Raw genomic sequence first — 16,010 nt, forward strand, 5'->3', positions numbered from 1 at the left:
GTACTTCCAGTTCAATAAATAGATTTTAAAATAAATAAATAGACACACACACACACACAAACAACTTAAAAAGCAAAATGAACCCAGTAAGTAAATGCATAGCTGTAATAGAAGGTGTATTTGGTTGGTTGAAAGCAGGTTTCTATGGAGTCCAACTGGCCAGACAGCCACAACCCAAAGTTATTAGCCAGAGAGAAAGGCAGTTCTGGGGTCTGTGCTGTGTGCAAAACGGCAAGCAATTAACTCAAAACTGACCAGTAGTTTAGATATTTAATGGATGGGAGTGCATCGTCAGAGAACTCAGCTACTTGCCACCATCTGAACATACAAGGTGATAATTAATTTTAAAAAGTTGTATGGTTAATTACAGGGTGATTTTATTTCATGGAGAGAAAACAAAAAACCAACAACATCGTGATTTTCCTAGATACCACATAGTGACTGGCACTTTTCATTTCTCTTTTATGACATTATACCAAAAAAAAAAAAAAAGGAAAGAAATCAACAAACACACCAAAACATACCCCCATGCCCCTTAAATTAGCAGATTTAAAATTAAAACTTGAAGCAAGGATTTGTTATACTTTGATTCAAACTCTATTTACAAATTAAATTGCACTTACAAAGATAGCAACATTTCTAATATGGTTATTTTGCTTTATTGTGGTTTTATATCTCAATATAAAACTTTTAAAGCTTTCTTCCATAAAAATCATACTTTCTTTTGCAGTACATAATTCATTTATCCACTGAATTTCTGAACCGGTTTTCTCCTTTTGTGCTTTTCTGATCTATTTTATTTTACAAATGGCATATACCTTCCAAATAGCTACAATCAGACACTGCACTCATAAGAGACTCATTCATAAAAAGTTAAAGTGTAAGACATGAAATATTAGCAGTCTAATCCTTTGGTTCATCTTTTTTAAAAAAAATCAACTGATAAAATTTACAAATTGGTGGTAACTCTTCTTTTTGGTTAAAAACGAATCCACCAGGTAGATTACTGATTAAAATCCAACACTGCTTTAAAAGTAGCACATTCCTAGTCTCATCTCACTGCGCAAGGATGCCACTGCGTACAACTGGTTTGACATGATTCAGGATACAGTAAGGCACAAGTGGATGGTACAAGTGAAAACAAATACTTTAGGACTGTTTTTTTCTTTTTCTGCACAAATACTAAAATATGTACCGTTTCCAAGATAAAATAACAAAAAAGAAAAACACATTTTTTCTTTTTGCTACGAAATACCTATACAAAATTTTTAAATTTACACCATCTGAGCTGCCAAAAAGTTTTTTTAAAAAGGATCAGTTATGCCCCATACATAAAACTCTCTCTCATCAGTAGGTCCAAGAGAACTTGGGCTCAAAATGTCCCAGCACTTTACGGGAGGGAGGAGGATCAACAAAATTCCCCTTCCTGCGCTCCCTTACCCCAACATAAGACAGACACAAAGGTCAGATGTTTACAGTAGTGTATTCTACTTGGGACAAATGACTGGAAGTCAGGGGAAAGGCGGCACACCGGGGGCGCACTGGGTGCCCTGGCTGGCTGAGGAGCCGGAGTAAGGCACTTCCATCGGGAGAGCAGCAGCCCAGCGCGCGGCGTGGGCGGTGACGCACACGTGCGTGCCCACGTTCTGGGGCGGTGACGCGCACGCACCCACGTTCCTGGGCGGTGACGCGCACGTGCCCACGTTCCGGGGAAGCCCCAGGACTGCGCGAGGCTCCTGGGGAGGAAGGAGACAGGATCTCAACAGCAGGGGAAGACACGGGAGGTAAAATTCGGAGGTGGAATTCTATACAGAAGTGGTCACTCGGTCAATGGCGTGATTGACCTCGTTTTTGTTTGAATCCAGTCCTTTAGCAGCATTCATGTCATTCCGTAAATTCTCCACTGTCTTTTTCATGTTCTTTAGCTCCCCTGGGTGTGGAGTGGCTCGCCGCAGAAGTGTTCTCTGAAAACAAGCAGGGGAGTGAGTGTGTGGGTTTTATGCCATTCCGCTTTCAAACACGCAGCTTCAAGGTGGGGCACTCGGGGACAAAGCTTCCTTTCGCGGGGGCGCAGGAGCTAAGAGGGGCGGAAGCGCCTCCTCTGGAGCCCTGTGCGCTTATGAGCTGCTCACTAGCAGCCCGTGGAAGATGAAGGTATCGCGTGTAAGTTACCGAGTCCACATAGAAGGATTACTTTCAGAATAAAAGAGTACTTTGTAAAATGTAAGATTAGCTTAAGATAAAAATAAAGTTCCATGAAGGGCAAGGAAACAAAGATTTTTAAGATGTTAGTGTGGGGTGTGAAGAAAGAAAAAGATAAAGGGGTAAACAGATTCTAACTTAAAATCACTGCAGTGGTCTACTACTATCTTAAGTGGATCTGGCTTCCTTCAACCCTGGCGGCATGGAGTGGAAGGAAAAGGGAAGCGAGAAGGGATTCTTTTCTTACTTCGCTGCTGTGTGTGTTATTCATATTACCTACTAAAGAGAGTTCACATTCTTCCAATAAAGGCCACAGTGCTGGGAGTGAAGTGTCAGGGAAGGGACAATCTTTAAAAAATTGTATTATTTGACATGTCACGTGCTCTCTGGCTCGTAAGACAGCATTTCCGTCTTGTAAATGGCCTGTCCAGGAGTTTCAGGAGGAGGAGCCTAGAGTAGGGTAACACAACACCGCAAGGGCACTACTGAGGCAGTGAAGGAACTGGTGAAATCCTCACCCCCCAGCAAGCCACCAGGTAAGCACTGATGACTCCTTTCTGCTGAAGTCACTTGGTCGTGCCTAATTCCTATTCTGCGCTCCACTACAGTAAACACATAAAATCCCATTTGGTGACAGCTGGAATAACAAAGACCACAGGCAATCTTTTGCTTTGGGGGCTGCAGGTACTCCCTCTAAGCTCCGCTTATGAAAATCTCAGCACTAGGAGTTTAAGACGCCCAAGTCAACTTGTAGTAATATTTCAAGAGTTGTCACGGACTCCTGGAGACCTCGGCAGGCCGAGAGACATTTTTTAAAGTGTGGGTATGTGCTTGGAAATTAGAGTAAGGCTAAGTAGTACTTTCAAATCTATTCCTGATTTTTGGATGAAAACTTGTAAATTAGCCCAACTAAGATGGCAAGCACTCCGCCTGAGGGTGAAGAGAATGATTACATAAAGGAGAGAGAGAAGCACAGCTCCACAGAAGGCAAGCCAAGTCACGCTGTGAAGTGTGAATGGAGTCATCATGGTACACCTCTAAATGGTGGTGGGAAAGAGACTTCATTCACCAAGAACAACAAAAAACAGAACAAATTCCCAATCAGTTTTGTGGAGCCAAGAAGGGATGCTATCACAAATAAAGAATAAGAGTATAAACTATTCAAGAAAAAAACCCAAAAGTTCCATTTGCTTTATATACATTTGGTGAATCAGTACCTAGAAATACCTAATTTTGTCTTCTAAAAAAATTCTTATATGCTAAAGGCAAAGCAGAGAACAATTTGAAATTAACAGAAATCCTTATTAGGTGCCACTCTTGATCTTGGAAAGGTTTTAAATTTTGAATTTTCAGGGAGGCCAACAATCTCCATTTCCATACCGTCTCATTGTCTTCTTCATCTCTTTCATCTTCCAGAAATCGGATTGCACTGACTCTGTTCACCGCACGCTCATTCCAGGCCTCGTCCGGGACATCATTTACCAAGTTCTCCAGTGCCCCACAGCGAGGCAGGTTCTCTGTCATGGCAAAGACCACATCAGCTGGGAACTCGGGTTTGTGTGACTGGTAACTGCTATGCAGTACTTCAAAAAATTTAAAACAAAAAGAAAAAAATCTGGGACAGGGTTACCCTTTCTTTTCAATGATGCATAATTCTATTTGAGATCATATAAAATATCTGCTAAATTAATGTTTAGTATCTCATTACAGAATGTCATCATAATTTATAGAATCCTTTTTCACAATTCTTTTCTATACACTAACTGTAAAAACTTTCTCATGAGGGGTGCCTGGGTGGCTCAGTGGGTTAAGCATCCGATTCTTGATCTCAGCTCAGGTTTTGATCTCAGGGTCGTGAGTTCAGGCCCCAGGTTGGGCTCCACGTTGAGCATGGAGCCTTCTTAAAAACAAAAGAAAAAAAATAAAAAACCTTTCACATGACAGTGATGGGGCTGCACATGTTGGACACTAGTACTTTCCTTAGTAACACATTCTGCTGTTTTCCCCTTGGGGTCTTAAAAGCTCCTCTAACAAGGCTGGGATTGGCAAGAGGGTTTTGGGGCCTTTCCACCTAGGGGACTCCCATTCTCCCAGAGCACTCTAGTTCTCTTCTATCAAAACCAGCTCTCAGCAAAAGATTTATAATGGCAATTTGATGTTAGTGCAAATATTTTTTAAAACCACACATAATTTACAAAACAAAGATACAATGACTTAAAATAACAGATTGGCTTAAAAACTATTTGTCAGTGGGGGCGCCTGGGTGGCTCAGTCAGTTAAACACTGACTCTTGATTTCAGCTCGGGTCATTATTTCAGGGTAGTGAGATCAAGTCCTGGTCAGGCTCTGCGCTCAGTGTGGAGTCGGCTTGAGATCTCTCTCCCTCTCCCTTTGCCCCTCCCACTTGTGTTCTCTCTCTCTAAAATAAATAAATCAATCTTAAAAAAAAACAGAAACTGTTTGTCAGTGGTGTTCAATACTAATCCTCTACACCACCAGTCTGGATTTTAAGGGACTCTGTCAACTTTTTTAAGAGTATTTGTACTTTCAGCCTTGGTGATAATTCAAACCCAAAAGGCTGTTTAAGGAATTTCAGGTATGATAAGCAGGTGTGAGGGGTACTTTTTCTTCGAAGGTGCAGGGGAACGAACCTTCCCAGAGGACACCCAGAGTGACCTCACCCGGGCTAGGGGCACATTAGACAAGTTACAGACACACATGGGAGTAAGAGGTCTTATGGATAGGTATTAGCTCCTACTAATTCTCGTAGCCATGTGAGTATTGTTCTTAATTTCACCTTGGCAAGTAGGTTCAGAAGGCAGCTGCGGAAGCAAGACACAGGTCAAAATCTTCTCTCCTGTGGTGTGGTCTGTGTCCGTCTGGAATGTGAGCAGGGGCTGGGATTGGTTGTCAGACAACCACAAAGCCTTCAGCTTCAAGGCAGTCAGGGATAAAGGCAGATGTAACAGCCTAATTTAAAACAAAAGGAGACATCAAGGTCTCAGATTTTATAATTACATCAATCCCTATCAATACAGATAGAAAAAAAACCATTAAAAAGAACCTCATGGATTCAACATGGAACAGGATGTTATGTTTATAATAAAATCCTTGGTGTACTCTTTGTGAGCACACTCCTCAGTCCGTCACTGTGCTTCCCTCTTCTGCTGTCATCTCTCTCATCAGCACCTCTGGCCACAGGGCAAAACATTAGGAGGTTTCGATTTAAAGAGGAAAAGAAGCCAGTGTGACTGTGGAAGGACCCAGAAGCAGGAGTTCCTACTGAGTCAATGGCAAAAGCCTCCCTGACGATGACCTGTTTTCAGTAGCACTTGGCAAATGAGGAAGAACAGAAGGACATGCCTAGGGTGCTAAAGAGTTGAAGTGGCAGTTATAATAAAGATTAAAACATTTTCTTCCTGCACTGCATTTTCTTTCTCTAAGGAGATTATTTTAGGTATCCATGTTAAACTTGTATCTTCTAGTTTCTAGAAGCTCCCACTTCCCCAGACTCCTATGTGATAATTAATGTCCACTTCACATTGTTTCAGTTTCAAATGAGATCGTATATATTAAAGCTTTAAAAACTATAATGTGACACCTAAAGATTAATTTTATATTAATGTTCGCACACGTGTCTGACAGAGTGGCTGCACCCACTTAACTCTATTTACCAAAGACCAGCACTGAGAATCATATATAGTGCGTACTTGCCAAAGATTACTTTAGTGCAGTGGTTCTTAACCAGGGGTGCTTCTGCCCCAGGGACATCTGGCAATGTCTGTACACATTTTTGGGCGGTGCTGTTGGCATCTAGTGGGTAGAGGCCAGGGATGTTGCTAAACATCCTATAATGCATAGGACAGCCTCCACAACAAAGAATTACCTGGCCCAAAATGCCAACAGGGCTGGGGGTGAAAAGACTGCTTTAGTAAAAACCAATGCTTTATACAAGTCTACTAATGCACTGTGAAAACAACCAAACCTCTGCAGATACCAGGAATTTAAGGTTTAATGAAACTAAGGTTGTATCTGATCAAGTATTTTTACTCTAAAGATGGCTCCATGTGCATTAAATTACAATCTCAGCAGTGACTTCACAAGCTGGACAGTAATGAGCTCACTGCATTCTGTGAGCCACAAGATGAGGCACATTTTCTGAGAAGAAATCCCTGGCCCATGAATTCCGTAAGAAATCATATGGCAGCATGTATTGCTGGGGCTCTTTCTTTTATGAACTTGCACACCTATTTCCAGTTTAACACATGTGGGAGGTCTACCTATACATCTTACCGAGAGATCAATACTGCATTATCAGACATAGATGCCATTCTGAATGGGCAGGCTTATGGAAAACTAATTCGAACTCTATGTAGGGATATGAAGAGAAGTTGTACTCCAATACTACTAAGCTAATCTAAATAAAATGTAAGCACAGAATGTTGTTACCTTAATAAATGAAGTAAAAATTATCAAAGAGTGCATGGAGAGTGTTAACAACAAATGCATTATTAACAAACTTTTCACAAGAACAAATTAATATGTCTTACAAAATACTTCCAATATACAAGTTATGGAGATGACAAAATATTTTTTTTCCTAACAGTCAGTCCGGCAAAGGCTGGTCCATCCCACACATATGTGCTGGGTGCAGTACTGAGTCAGTGGAATTGTACCTTACGTGGGAGTTAGGTTTTAAAGTCAATGCACCCATGAGATTTCCATATGTTAAAGTACCCTTGAAAAGTCTCTGTGTATTATATACACTCTAATACTTTGCTCTTAAGGGCCAAACTGAGTGAGAGATATGTATTTTTAAATCCCAGAATCTACCGAGTTCAGTGATAGGACGCCCAAGGGATCTGAGGAAGCAGAGGCTTTACAGCTCCACTTCCTATTCTGAGGTGTTGGGTCTTTGAGCGAATAGAAAGTGAAATCTCTTATGCTTATACAACAAATTATTCCTGCCTCTGCCCAAAGGCTGTCACACATTTACTCAAATGCAAGGAAGTTAAAGACATTTGCCAGACCTGGTGACAGGGATTTTTTTAAAAGAGTATCCTAACACACTGTGAAAGCTTCCAGTACTTTAAAACTCTTTTTCATTTTATTGAACAAAGGGATAATTCTTTTGAAATTTTCAGGGTCTTACACAAGATATTTACAGTCAGTATCTCTAGATTTCTTAATCATGAGAGCTTAAAGAAAAAAATATTAAGATTCGAAAACTGGCACAAAACACAAGTACTCAAACATAGTCATCATACCTTCTCAGAATAACTGGCTTTGCAGCTAAGTGCTAAAGCAAAGGCATAAATAAAGGGCTAAACAGAGCATCAGTAATAAATAACAGCTTCTAAGGATGATAAATCATACGGTAAAAGTTAAAATAAATTACTAGACTCCACAACAACAGATCTTGTAATCACATTCAACCAAGCCATGTAAGATTAGTGACTTGTCTAGAACACCAGTTTCCCTGTAAAGAATCAGAGGGCCAGCTTGAACATGGTGGTTGCCAAGCAAGCACACACCACACATGAGTTTGTTGACTAAGTGTCCCATGGCGGGGTGCTCCAGTAGTGTCAAAGGCAAAAAAGAGAACAAAAGTGCTCTGTTCCCTGCCCAGTCTGTATACGGAGATTCTGCAGTCTAAGCTAAGCCCCACTGATTCACTGCTACTGGGGCAGAAAAGACACATAAACACACTCCTCTGTTTCTCTTGGGTGAACCATCCCAGATAAAAGTGTGTGTGTATGTGTGTGTGTACATATATATATATTCCTGCTTTTCAGAGGAGTTAAAAATACATTTTTGGTTTATTCTGGTACTTCTGTACACTGCAGAGTCAACACAAGAAACCACAGTCCTATTTGTACACATCTCACATCTCCCTGTGTTATATAGGACCACATCCCCTCAAAATAAAAAGCCTGTGGTTACTATTTACATCAATGGCACAAGGACTAAAGCAAATGAATAACCACACCATGAGCCAAGCCGCTCATTTCCAGTTAAATCCCTGACCAACTAACCTGAGGTGACCTTCCCCACCTCTGCACTGCTGAAGTGACCGTACTGTCAAATTTATTTAACAACTGCACATGGCCAACTGATCAATGCAATACTGACTTAACCTATAGCTGCATGCTTCTTACAACTGAATGTTTTTACCTCCTACTAGAATTTTTAGTTTTACTTCCTACCTCCTACTAGAATTTTTACCTCCTACTAGAATTTTGAGTTTTAAGCAAAGTTTTCAAAACTGTTTAAAGATATATAGAGAAAACATAATCGGTGGGAAAATTTACGTAATACCAAAATATCGAAACGGAAAGCCCCCTGTTACCTCAAGCCTCCACTCTGCCTCTAGGGGAACCATTATTAATGTTTTGTTGTACTGCATAGATCTGTTGTTTTAAAGGCAAAAACAAAAATGAGAGTGCTATGTACTGTCCAAGAGCTGTTCTTTTTATTTGGTACCATGGGCCTCCTGTGTCACTACACAGAAAAATTATCTCACTCTTTAACTGCTTACTATTCCACAGTATAGCTACGCTGCCATGTTGTGTTTTGTCTTTTAATATTTTTTCTCAGTTTTACTGAGCTATAATTGCCATGTAATATTGTGTAACTTTAAGTGTTATATATATTATATATATATATATATATATATATTCCTAAGTGACTACCACAGTAGAGTTAGTTAACACCTCCATCCAGTCATATAATCACCACTTTTTGTGTGTGTGTGTATGTGTGTATGTGTGTGTCGAGACCATTCAAAGATCTATTCACTCGGCAACTTTCAAGGATATAAGGTGGTATTGTTAACTACAGTCACCATGATATACATTAGGTCCCCAGAATTTATTCATCTTATAACTGGGAATTTGTACCCACTGATCAATACCTCCCTATCTCCCCTACGCTTAGCCCCTGGTGACCACCATTCTACTCTCTATTTCTAGGAATTTGACTTCTTTAGATTTCACATGTGAGATCAGATAGGATTTGTCTTTTTCTGTGTGACTTATTTCACTTAGCATAATGCCCTCAAGGTCCATCCATATTGTCATAAATAACATGGCTTTTTTCTTTCTTATGGCTGAATAATATTCCATTATATATATCACACCACATCTTCTTTATCCATTCATTCATCTGCTGATGATGTTTAGGTTGTTTCCATATCTTGGCTACTGTGAATGGTACAAGGACCAAAGCAATGCTGCAGTGAACATGGGAATGCAGATCTCTCTTCAATATCCTGTTTTCATTTCCTTTGGCTATATACCAGAAGTGGGATCACTATAGCATATGACAGTTATATTTTTAATTTTTTTGGGAACCTCCATACTGTTTTCTCTAGTGGCTGTGCCAATTTACCTTCCCACCAGCAGGGCACAGGGGTTCCCCTGTCTCCACATCCTTACTAACACTTGTTATCTCTTGTCTTTTTGACAACATCCACTCTAACAGCTGTGAGGTAATATGTTTTAATATTTTTAGATCTAATTTTTTGGGTTATAAAATTCAAAGGTACGACCTATTTCCCCATTGGTAGTCACTGTTTCTAGTATTCGGTACTACTCTTCCTCAAAGATCCTCAAATACTAGATATTGTGTAGGGGGTGGATATTCCTAAGGGAAAGAGTAAGAATTAAGGAAATGGATTCTGTGTCCATGGGTAGCTGCTGATAAAAGACATCTTCTCTGTTACTGTACCACAAGATTTGATACTTAGTTTCCAAGTGGCATTTTATAGTTACCCTATCAAACTTGTCAAAGAAAATTTGTGGAAACTAACATATAGTCTGTGTCATTTGCTATTTTTATATGCTTGAGAGAAGAGGCAAAAACTTCTCTTGTATGTGGTATGATTTCCCATGGTATAACATTTCTGCAAGCTAAAAAGCTGACATCGTAGCCTTTTTTTTATTAGTTTCTATACTAATACTTTAAATAAGTAGTAATTAAATATTTTAATAGGTTTAAAATTTGGTTATGAATCTGAATATACATGTGACACATTTAACTGACTCAGATGACAGCTATGTAACTCTACTTTTTAATGGGGTTTTCTCCACCCCAGCCCAAGCATAATAAAAATTTAACTTTCCCTTCTGAGAACTAAAGATTGGAGGCTTCACTCATGTGAAAAACAGTTTTCAGGCTCAAGAATTAGTGATGCAATTTCATGCTCACAGGTGTGGCAAGAATCTGGGAAGGTTTGGAGTCACTGAGTTTCTACTGCTGGAGTTTAGGAAAGAACCACCCTTCCCAAGCTCTATGCTTCACGTGAGACTCCGTCCAGCAAAAAGTCAATGCTCAACTCAAATTAACCCTGAGTTTCTGGTATCCAGTCAGTGGTTCAAGAATCTATTAAGATGTCCTGAAAGCCTTCCCTTGAAGATGGTGGGCGTTCCCTGAGGCCTGCTGAGTCCTGCTATTTATTAGCACCACTACCTAAATCCATTAGCCAGAATGAGAAATGGTGGCTTGTGCCCGACCTAAGGGACCAGTTAATCAGCACTTAGCACACAGTCCCCCAAACACTCTTCCGACTGCTGCTGCTCTCTCTCATTTAAAGTCATTGATCGTTTTCCCCTGGCTGAGCACTTTTTCTCCTATCTAACTATGTAACACTCGAAAGCATTTTTTAAATTCCTTTGGTGATGCAGCCTGTGATACAAGGCATTTCCCAGTGGCCTACTATTCACTCTGCAAAACTAACATTTTTAACATTTTCCTTTGGGCGACAAATATTTACCAGGCTTCTATCATGTGCCAGGCACTGTGCAGAGATAAACGGTAGAGTGGCCCAGACGCCACACCTGACTCCACGCACCCTTAGGTTTAGACGGTCACACACGCGTACGCCGGCGATTATCTCACGGTGCTGTGAGTGCTCTGTCAGGGGGAATTCAAAGGAGCAGGCTCCACGCAAAGAAAGCTCCCCGGAGGAAATGAAAACAGGAGTGATGAGAGATAAAAGTGGGAGTCAGAGAAGAGGGTCCCAGGCAGAAAGAGTAGCTGGGCTAGGCTCAGGGGAAAGAAAGTGCATATGCGATCTGAGGTGACGAAATTAGTTCAGACTGGCTGAAACAAATCCATAGTCTGCACAAGTGAAGAGAAGGAATATTCCAAAACCAGGGAGCAGTCTACCATGACCTCTGACCTCAGAACTTGAGAAATGGCACTGCTGTGACCTTGGGGAATACCAGTCAGGTAGCTCTTCACTTTGATTATGACCACTTGGTGATTCTGACATTAGCTGGGGATCCTTTGGCCAGAAAAATGTCCCTGAATATAATTTTGTTTACAGTTTCAAGGGGTTCAGAATCACCAGCAGAGCACATCAAGACTCCTGGTTAAAATCTAGTTCAAACTCATTCAAGCTCATCCTTCAGATGAGGAAACCCAGAGGCTCACAATGACTTACAAAAGCTATCAAAGTTAAGGGAAAACCTAAGTATCCCAGTTCTCAGGCAGCGCTGTTTCCCTTACATCACTGTATGCTGTTCTGGGAAGCATTTCTACAGAAGCGTCCACTTAAACTTCAAAGTGCCCCGCACTCAGGCCGTCCTTGACCTCTTCTACTCCCCCATCCAGATCCATCACTCCTGCTCTCAGATTAACAACTTTCTGGGCTCTGGGTCATTCGACTAATTGGTACATATTCTGTAAGATGGAGCAAAGGCAAGATGGCAAAGACACATGACGAAGGTTGGAGTGGATGAACATCTGGCTCTTTTTCTCAAAAAAAGCAAACCAGAACAAGCTTACCTGTTCCCTGCCACATCCAGGACATGAAGCTCTGTGGCCTGAGACACCTCTGCAGGTATCCGAGTTAGTCTATTGTCACGCACACAGAACACAGTGAGGCTGCAGCACCCTCCAATCTACAATGAGAAAGAAAATACATCTTTTTTCCAGGTTTTTGTGGAAGATGGTGGCGGGTATCTTGTTTGTCAAATGGCATGAAAAGAACACATAAAATGATACCACATGATTTTAAGTTTCACTGAGGCCAACTATTTTGAATTTAAATCATATAAACATTAAGTAGTCCAGTAAGTTCATAAAAATCTCTACAATACATTAAATGTACATATTCTAAATTAAATCAAGAAAATAAACAGTACAGTTGAAAAATCTCATTCTGAAAAGCAAGTCATTTTCCACTGCTATTCAAATAGCAACTATATGTTTTAAATACTAACTAAGCTACCCAGGTCCAGATAAATATTATTTGGTGGATTAAGAATTCTAAGTTTCAAAAATAAGGCCAACAATGATACATGCACACCCCTTTGAAGACTTGCCCATTATATTAAATCCAGTGTTCCCAGTGTCTCAGTTCATTTCAAAAAACAAAAAAAGGAAAAAAAGGATATCAAATAGACAATACAGTACATTAATTTTCCCCCATACATCTTTTAATTGCTTTTGGTCATTCACAACTTAACTTAGTAAATTCAATATTCATTTTCCTTTCACAAATGCAAAATCAACAATATTTTAGCAAAAACTGAATGTGGTAAATACACACATTAATCTGGTAAATTTAATGCTGGTAGAAACATGTCAATATCGACATCCACACCAAATTTGATTACTATTTATTTATTTAGTAAGTGATTCAAAGGTAACTGAGCTTTGTATGAGCCTGGTCTTCAAAAAAGAACATAAGCACAAAAGAACTGAACCATTCTCTTGAACAAACTGGCCACGGTTTCCATGGTCAGGAAAGCTGAATCAAGGGGGTGGAAAAATAACTCAATCTCAGACACAACATTCTGCAGGACTCCATACAGTACTACATTCTTCCTGTACTCACTATCCTGACCCAGAGTGATTGCAAGAAAAGGCTCATGAAGGAACCTATTGATGTCTCTCTGACACATGGAAAAATACTCCACAGCTTCCCACTTGAGGAGAGGCAGGAGACTTGCATCTTTAATGATATCTGAGTACATCTTATGCCCTCTTCTATGTATACATGTGTTTAATATAGTATGTACCTTAAAAAAGCAGAATGCATATTTATGAAATTGCTACGTAATTATGAACATTTGGCTTTTTATGAAATAAAAATTATGCTACATAATTATGAACATTACCTTCATGAACAATCTTATTATGTCTTCCCTTAGGAGTTAACATAAAGACTTGAGATCATGTATTTAACCAGAGTACTTAACCATAATGGATGTAAAAGAAAAATAAACATAAAAGAAAACACGAACTAACGTTTGTCTAAAATGGAAAACACCCAGATATGTAGAAAGGCTTTTAGATTGTCCCCATGATTTCTCAGTATTCACATTTCCCATCCCAGTAAAACTGGTGCATTCACTGCCCTCTAAAATATAACATTTTGGTCCCACTGTGTCTTATAGAAATGCTCTTTTTTCTGTCTTTCTAAATCTTACCAACTGTCCAAAAGTAGCTAAACATCCTCTACACCATCGAGTCTTCCCCAAACCCCACAGTCCATACTGACACACTGCTCTCTGCATTTCTTTTGTAATTATGATCTACACACTGAGCTGTTTAACTTGTACATGTCCATAAAACCAGGGTGCTTGGCAAGTACAGTACCCATCCTACCTACCTACCAACTTTTCTCATTTAGATATGTTTATACGCTTATGTTTATTTATTTACTAGTGAAAGGCTGCTACTTGAAGTTAATATCTGCTTCTACGTGTAGAAATGAAAACTACAAAACTCTTCTTTTTTTGTATTAAGAATTCATTAGAGAGGCCTCTCTTAGGTTTTATAAATATAGGGCCCCAAAATCATGCCCTAAAAGAGATATACAACAGGATCTTTGAGGGGCTTGGCATTCTTCCCTCTTGAGGAAGGGAATCATCAGTTTTACTCAGATGCCCAGGAATATTATGGAAGGAATCAAAAGAGGATCGACATGATTAGATTTTCTCTGATAAACTGAGATGATCCCAACAAAGATCTATTCATGGGAAGAAATCCCCAAGCTCCTCATGGAGGGGAACCCCCCATGACCCTGCTCCATGTGCAATGGGCTCTGGGCTCAGTGGTGGGTCTGTGTGCCACGTGGGAGGTCTTCCAGGTCAGCACGTGGCTGAGGCTGGACCTCACCTTAACCTTATCATCCCGGCCTGGCTATAAAGACATAAGGTTTATCTGTACTCCAGGGAGGCAAAGCAGTTATGCACATACACAACCCTCACAGTGGCAAAATAAGGTACTGGAGTGTGTATAGAGCTGAAACTGCATCATAACTGGGGGCACTCTGTCATGAAGCTGTCCACTGCTCCAGCCACCTGTAGGATATCTGTTTTGGGGCCCTAATACTATACCATGTGAACATTTTCAATCTGTATCATGTACATATACTACCTATCAAAAAATCAATTAACTCATTAAAATGGGTCAGAGAGGGCTCTAACAGTTGTTGGAGCAATAAAAGTTCTGGACAAGTAAACACCCCTTAAGTCTTTTGAGGGGGCGGGAATAATGTGAATTCCCAATGGAATGTGTGAGCTGTCTACTGTGTTTATAGTCTCATTTATTTATTTTTTCTTTTTCCTTTCCCATTCTAATCTCAAACCCATCTGAGACCTCAAGGGGTGGAAAGCAATTGTATTCAAGAGCCTTATAGGCACTCTGGGTTGTCACAGCAGGCAGAGTGACCTCCTGATCTCTATTGTCGAAGGGTTTCGGAAAACAATGAAACAATGCCAACAAAGAGCGAGTGTTATTGCTCAGTGTGCCGGGACGCCTTTATCACCCTCAGAGGCACGCACTGTCCCAGGCAAAACAGTGCACAAACAGACACCTCTTTCCAAATCAGCCAGGAAGTCATGGCACGAGCCTTTGGCTTTCAGAGAGGATTATTAAGCAGTAAAAATCATAACTCAAAAGGTATAGTTCTTCATAGACATCAGAGAGGAATGTGGCGCACTGGAGTAGGATGCTCTGGGATCACAAAGACCTGGGCTGGAACTAAGGCTCCGTCCTGTGTTTTGTGTGTTAGAGTATGTTACTTTAACCAAAAGTAACAATCGGGATCAAATTAAATGAAACCACAAACACAATTCAGAACCTATCATAGAACCTGGCCTAATAAATGTGGCTGGCAAACCAATGTGACAGTTACTGTCTTTTCAAGAAGTCCAAGTCCCGGATCCAAAGGACCAGTGCAGTCAACACTTGCGTGCCTGCTGTGTTGTTGGAAGTGTGCTGACCCTGGTGAGCTCCTCCCAGAACACACCTGACCTTCTTAAAAATCTCTCCCCGGCAATGCATCACAGTGACAAAATGACAAAATGTCACTGTGGAAAATACTAGGGATAAACACACTGTGACTTCACTGCTAGTGAAGCACTGGCGTGAGCTCAGTATTCTAGTATACATATGGTTCATGTGTATTTGTTTTCTCTCTCGGGTTCAGGAGGTAGAGTTTACAGCGTCCTTAGTGATCATCAGGATAAAATGCCTGTATCACTTAGAAATTATGGGAAGCAGAGTCACTGTTTAAATAACTTATTACCATCTACGTAGGAAGCTGGTATTTTTAAACTTCCTTAAACCACATAATAGCACCTTCCCAGAATACAAAGGATTGGACTTGGAGAACTACAGAATGTAGCTGAGAATCTTTGTTTTGCTGGTTTGTGTCTCTTAATTCCAGACGATACCTTCCTTCACTGGACCTGATTTAACCCATCTTGAGGAGATGGGATCTGCAGGTCATTGAGCAAACCCTTAGTCGGGTCAGCTGCGCTAAGTATTAATTGCCTGCAGGTGACATTACT

General features: G+C 40.4%; 1 protein-coding gene across 1 annotated transcript in view; it reads right to left on the reverse strand.

The window, feature by feature from the left end:
• Positions 1-256: 256 nt before the first annotated feature.
• Positions 257-16,010, reverse strand: part of LRRC1 (leucine rich repeat containing 1) — a 128,362-nt gene continuing 112,608 nt past the window's right edge. Inside the window, exons 11-14 of the mRNA XM_078055231.1 lie at positions 11,992-12,107; positions 5,000-5,172; positions 3,583-3,719; positions 257-1,964 (exon numbers count right to left, since the gene is read on the reverse strand). Coding sequence (XP_077911357.1) covers positions 1,806-1,964; positions 3,583-3,719; positions 5,000-5,172; positions 11,992-12,107 — 585 coding nt within the window. The 3' untranslated portion in view covers positions 257-1,805. The remainder of the gene's footprint in view (positions 1,965-3,582; positions 3,720-4,999; positions 5,173-11,991; positions 12,108-16,010) is intronic.

This window comes from Halichoerus grypus, chromosome 9 (assembly GCF_964656455.1).
Source record: "Halichoerus grypus chromosome 9, mHalGry1.hap1.1, whole genome shotgun sequence".
NCBI classification, from domain to species: domain Eukaryota; kingdom Metazoa; phylum Chordata; class Mammalia; order Carnivora; family Phocidae; genus Halichoerus; species Halichoerus grypus.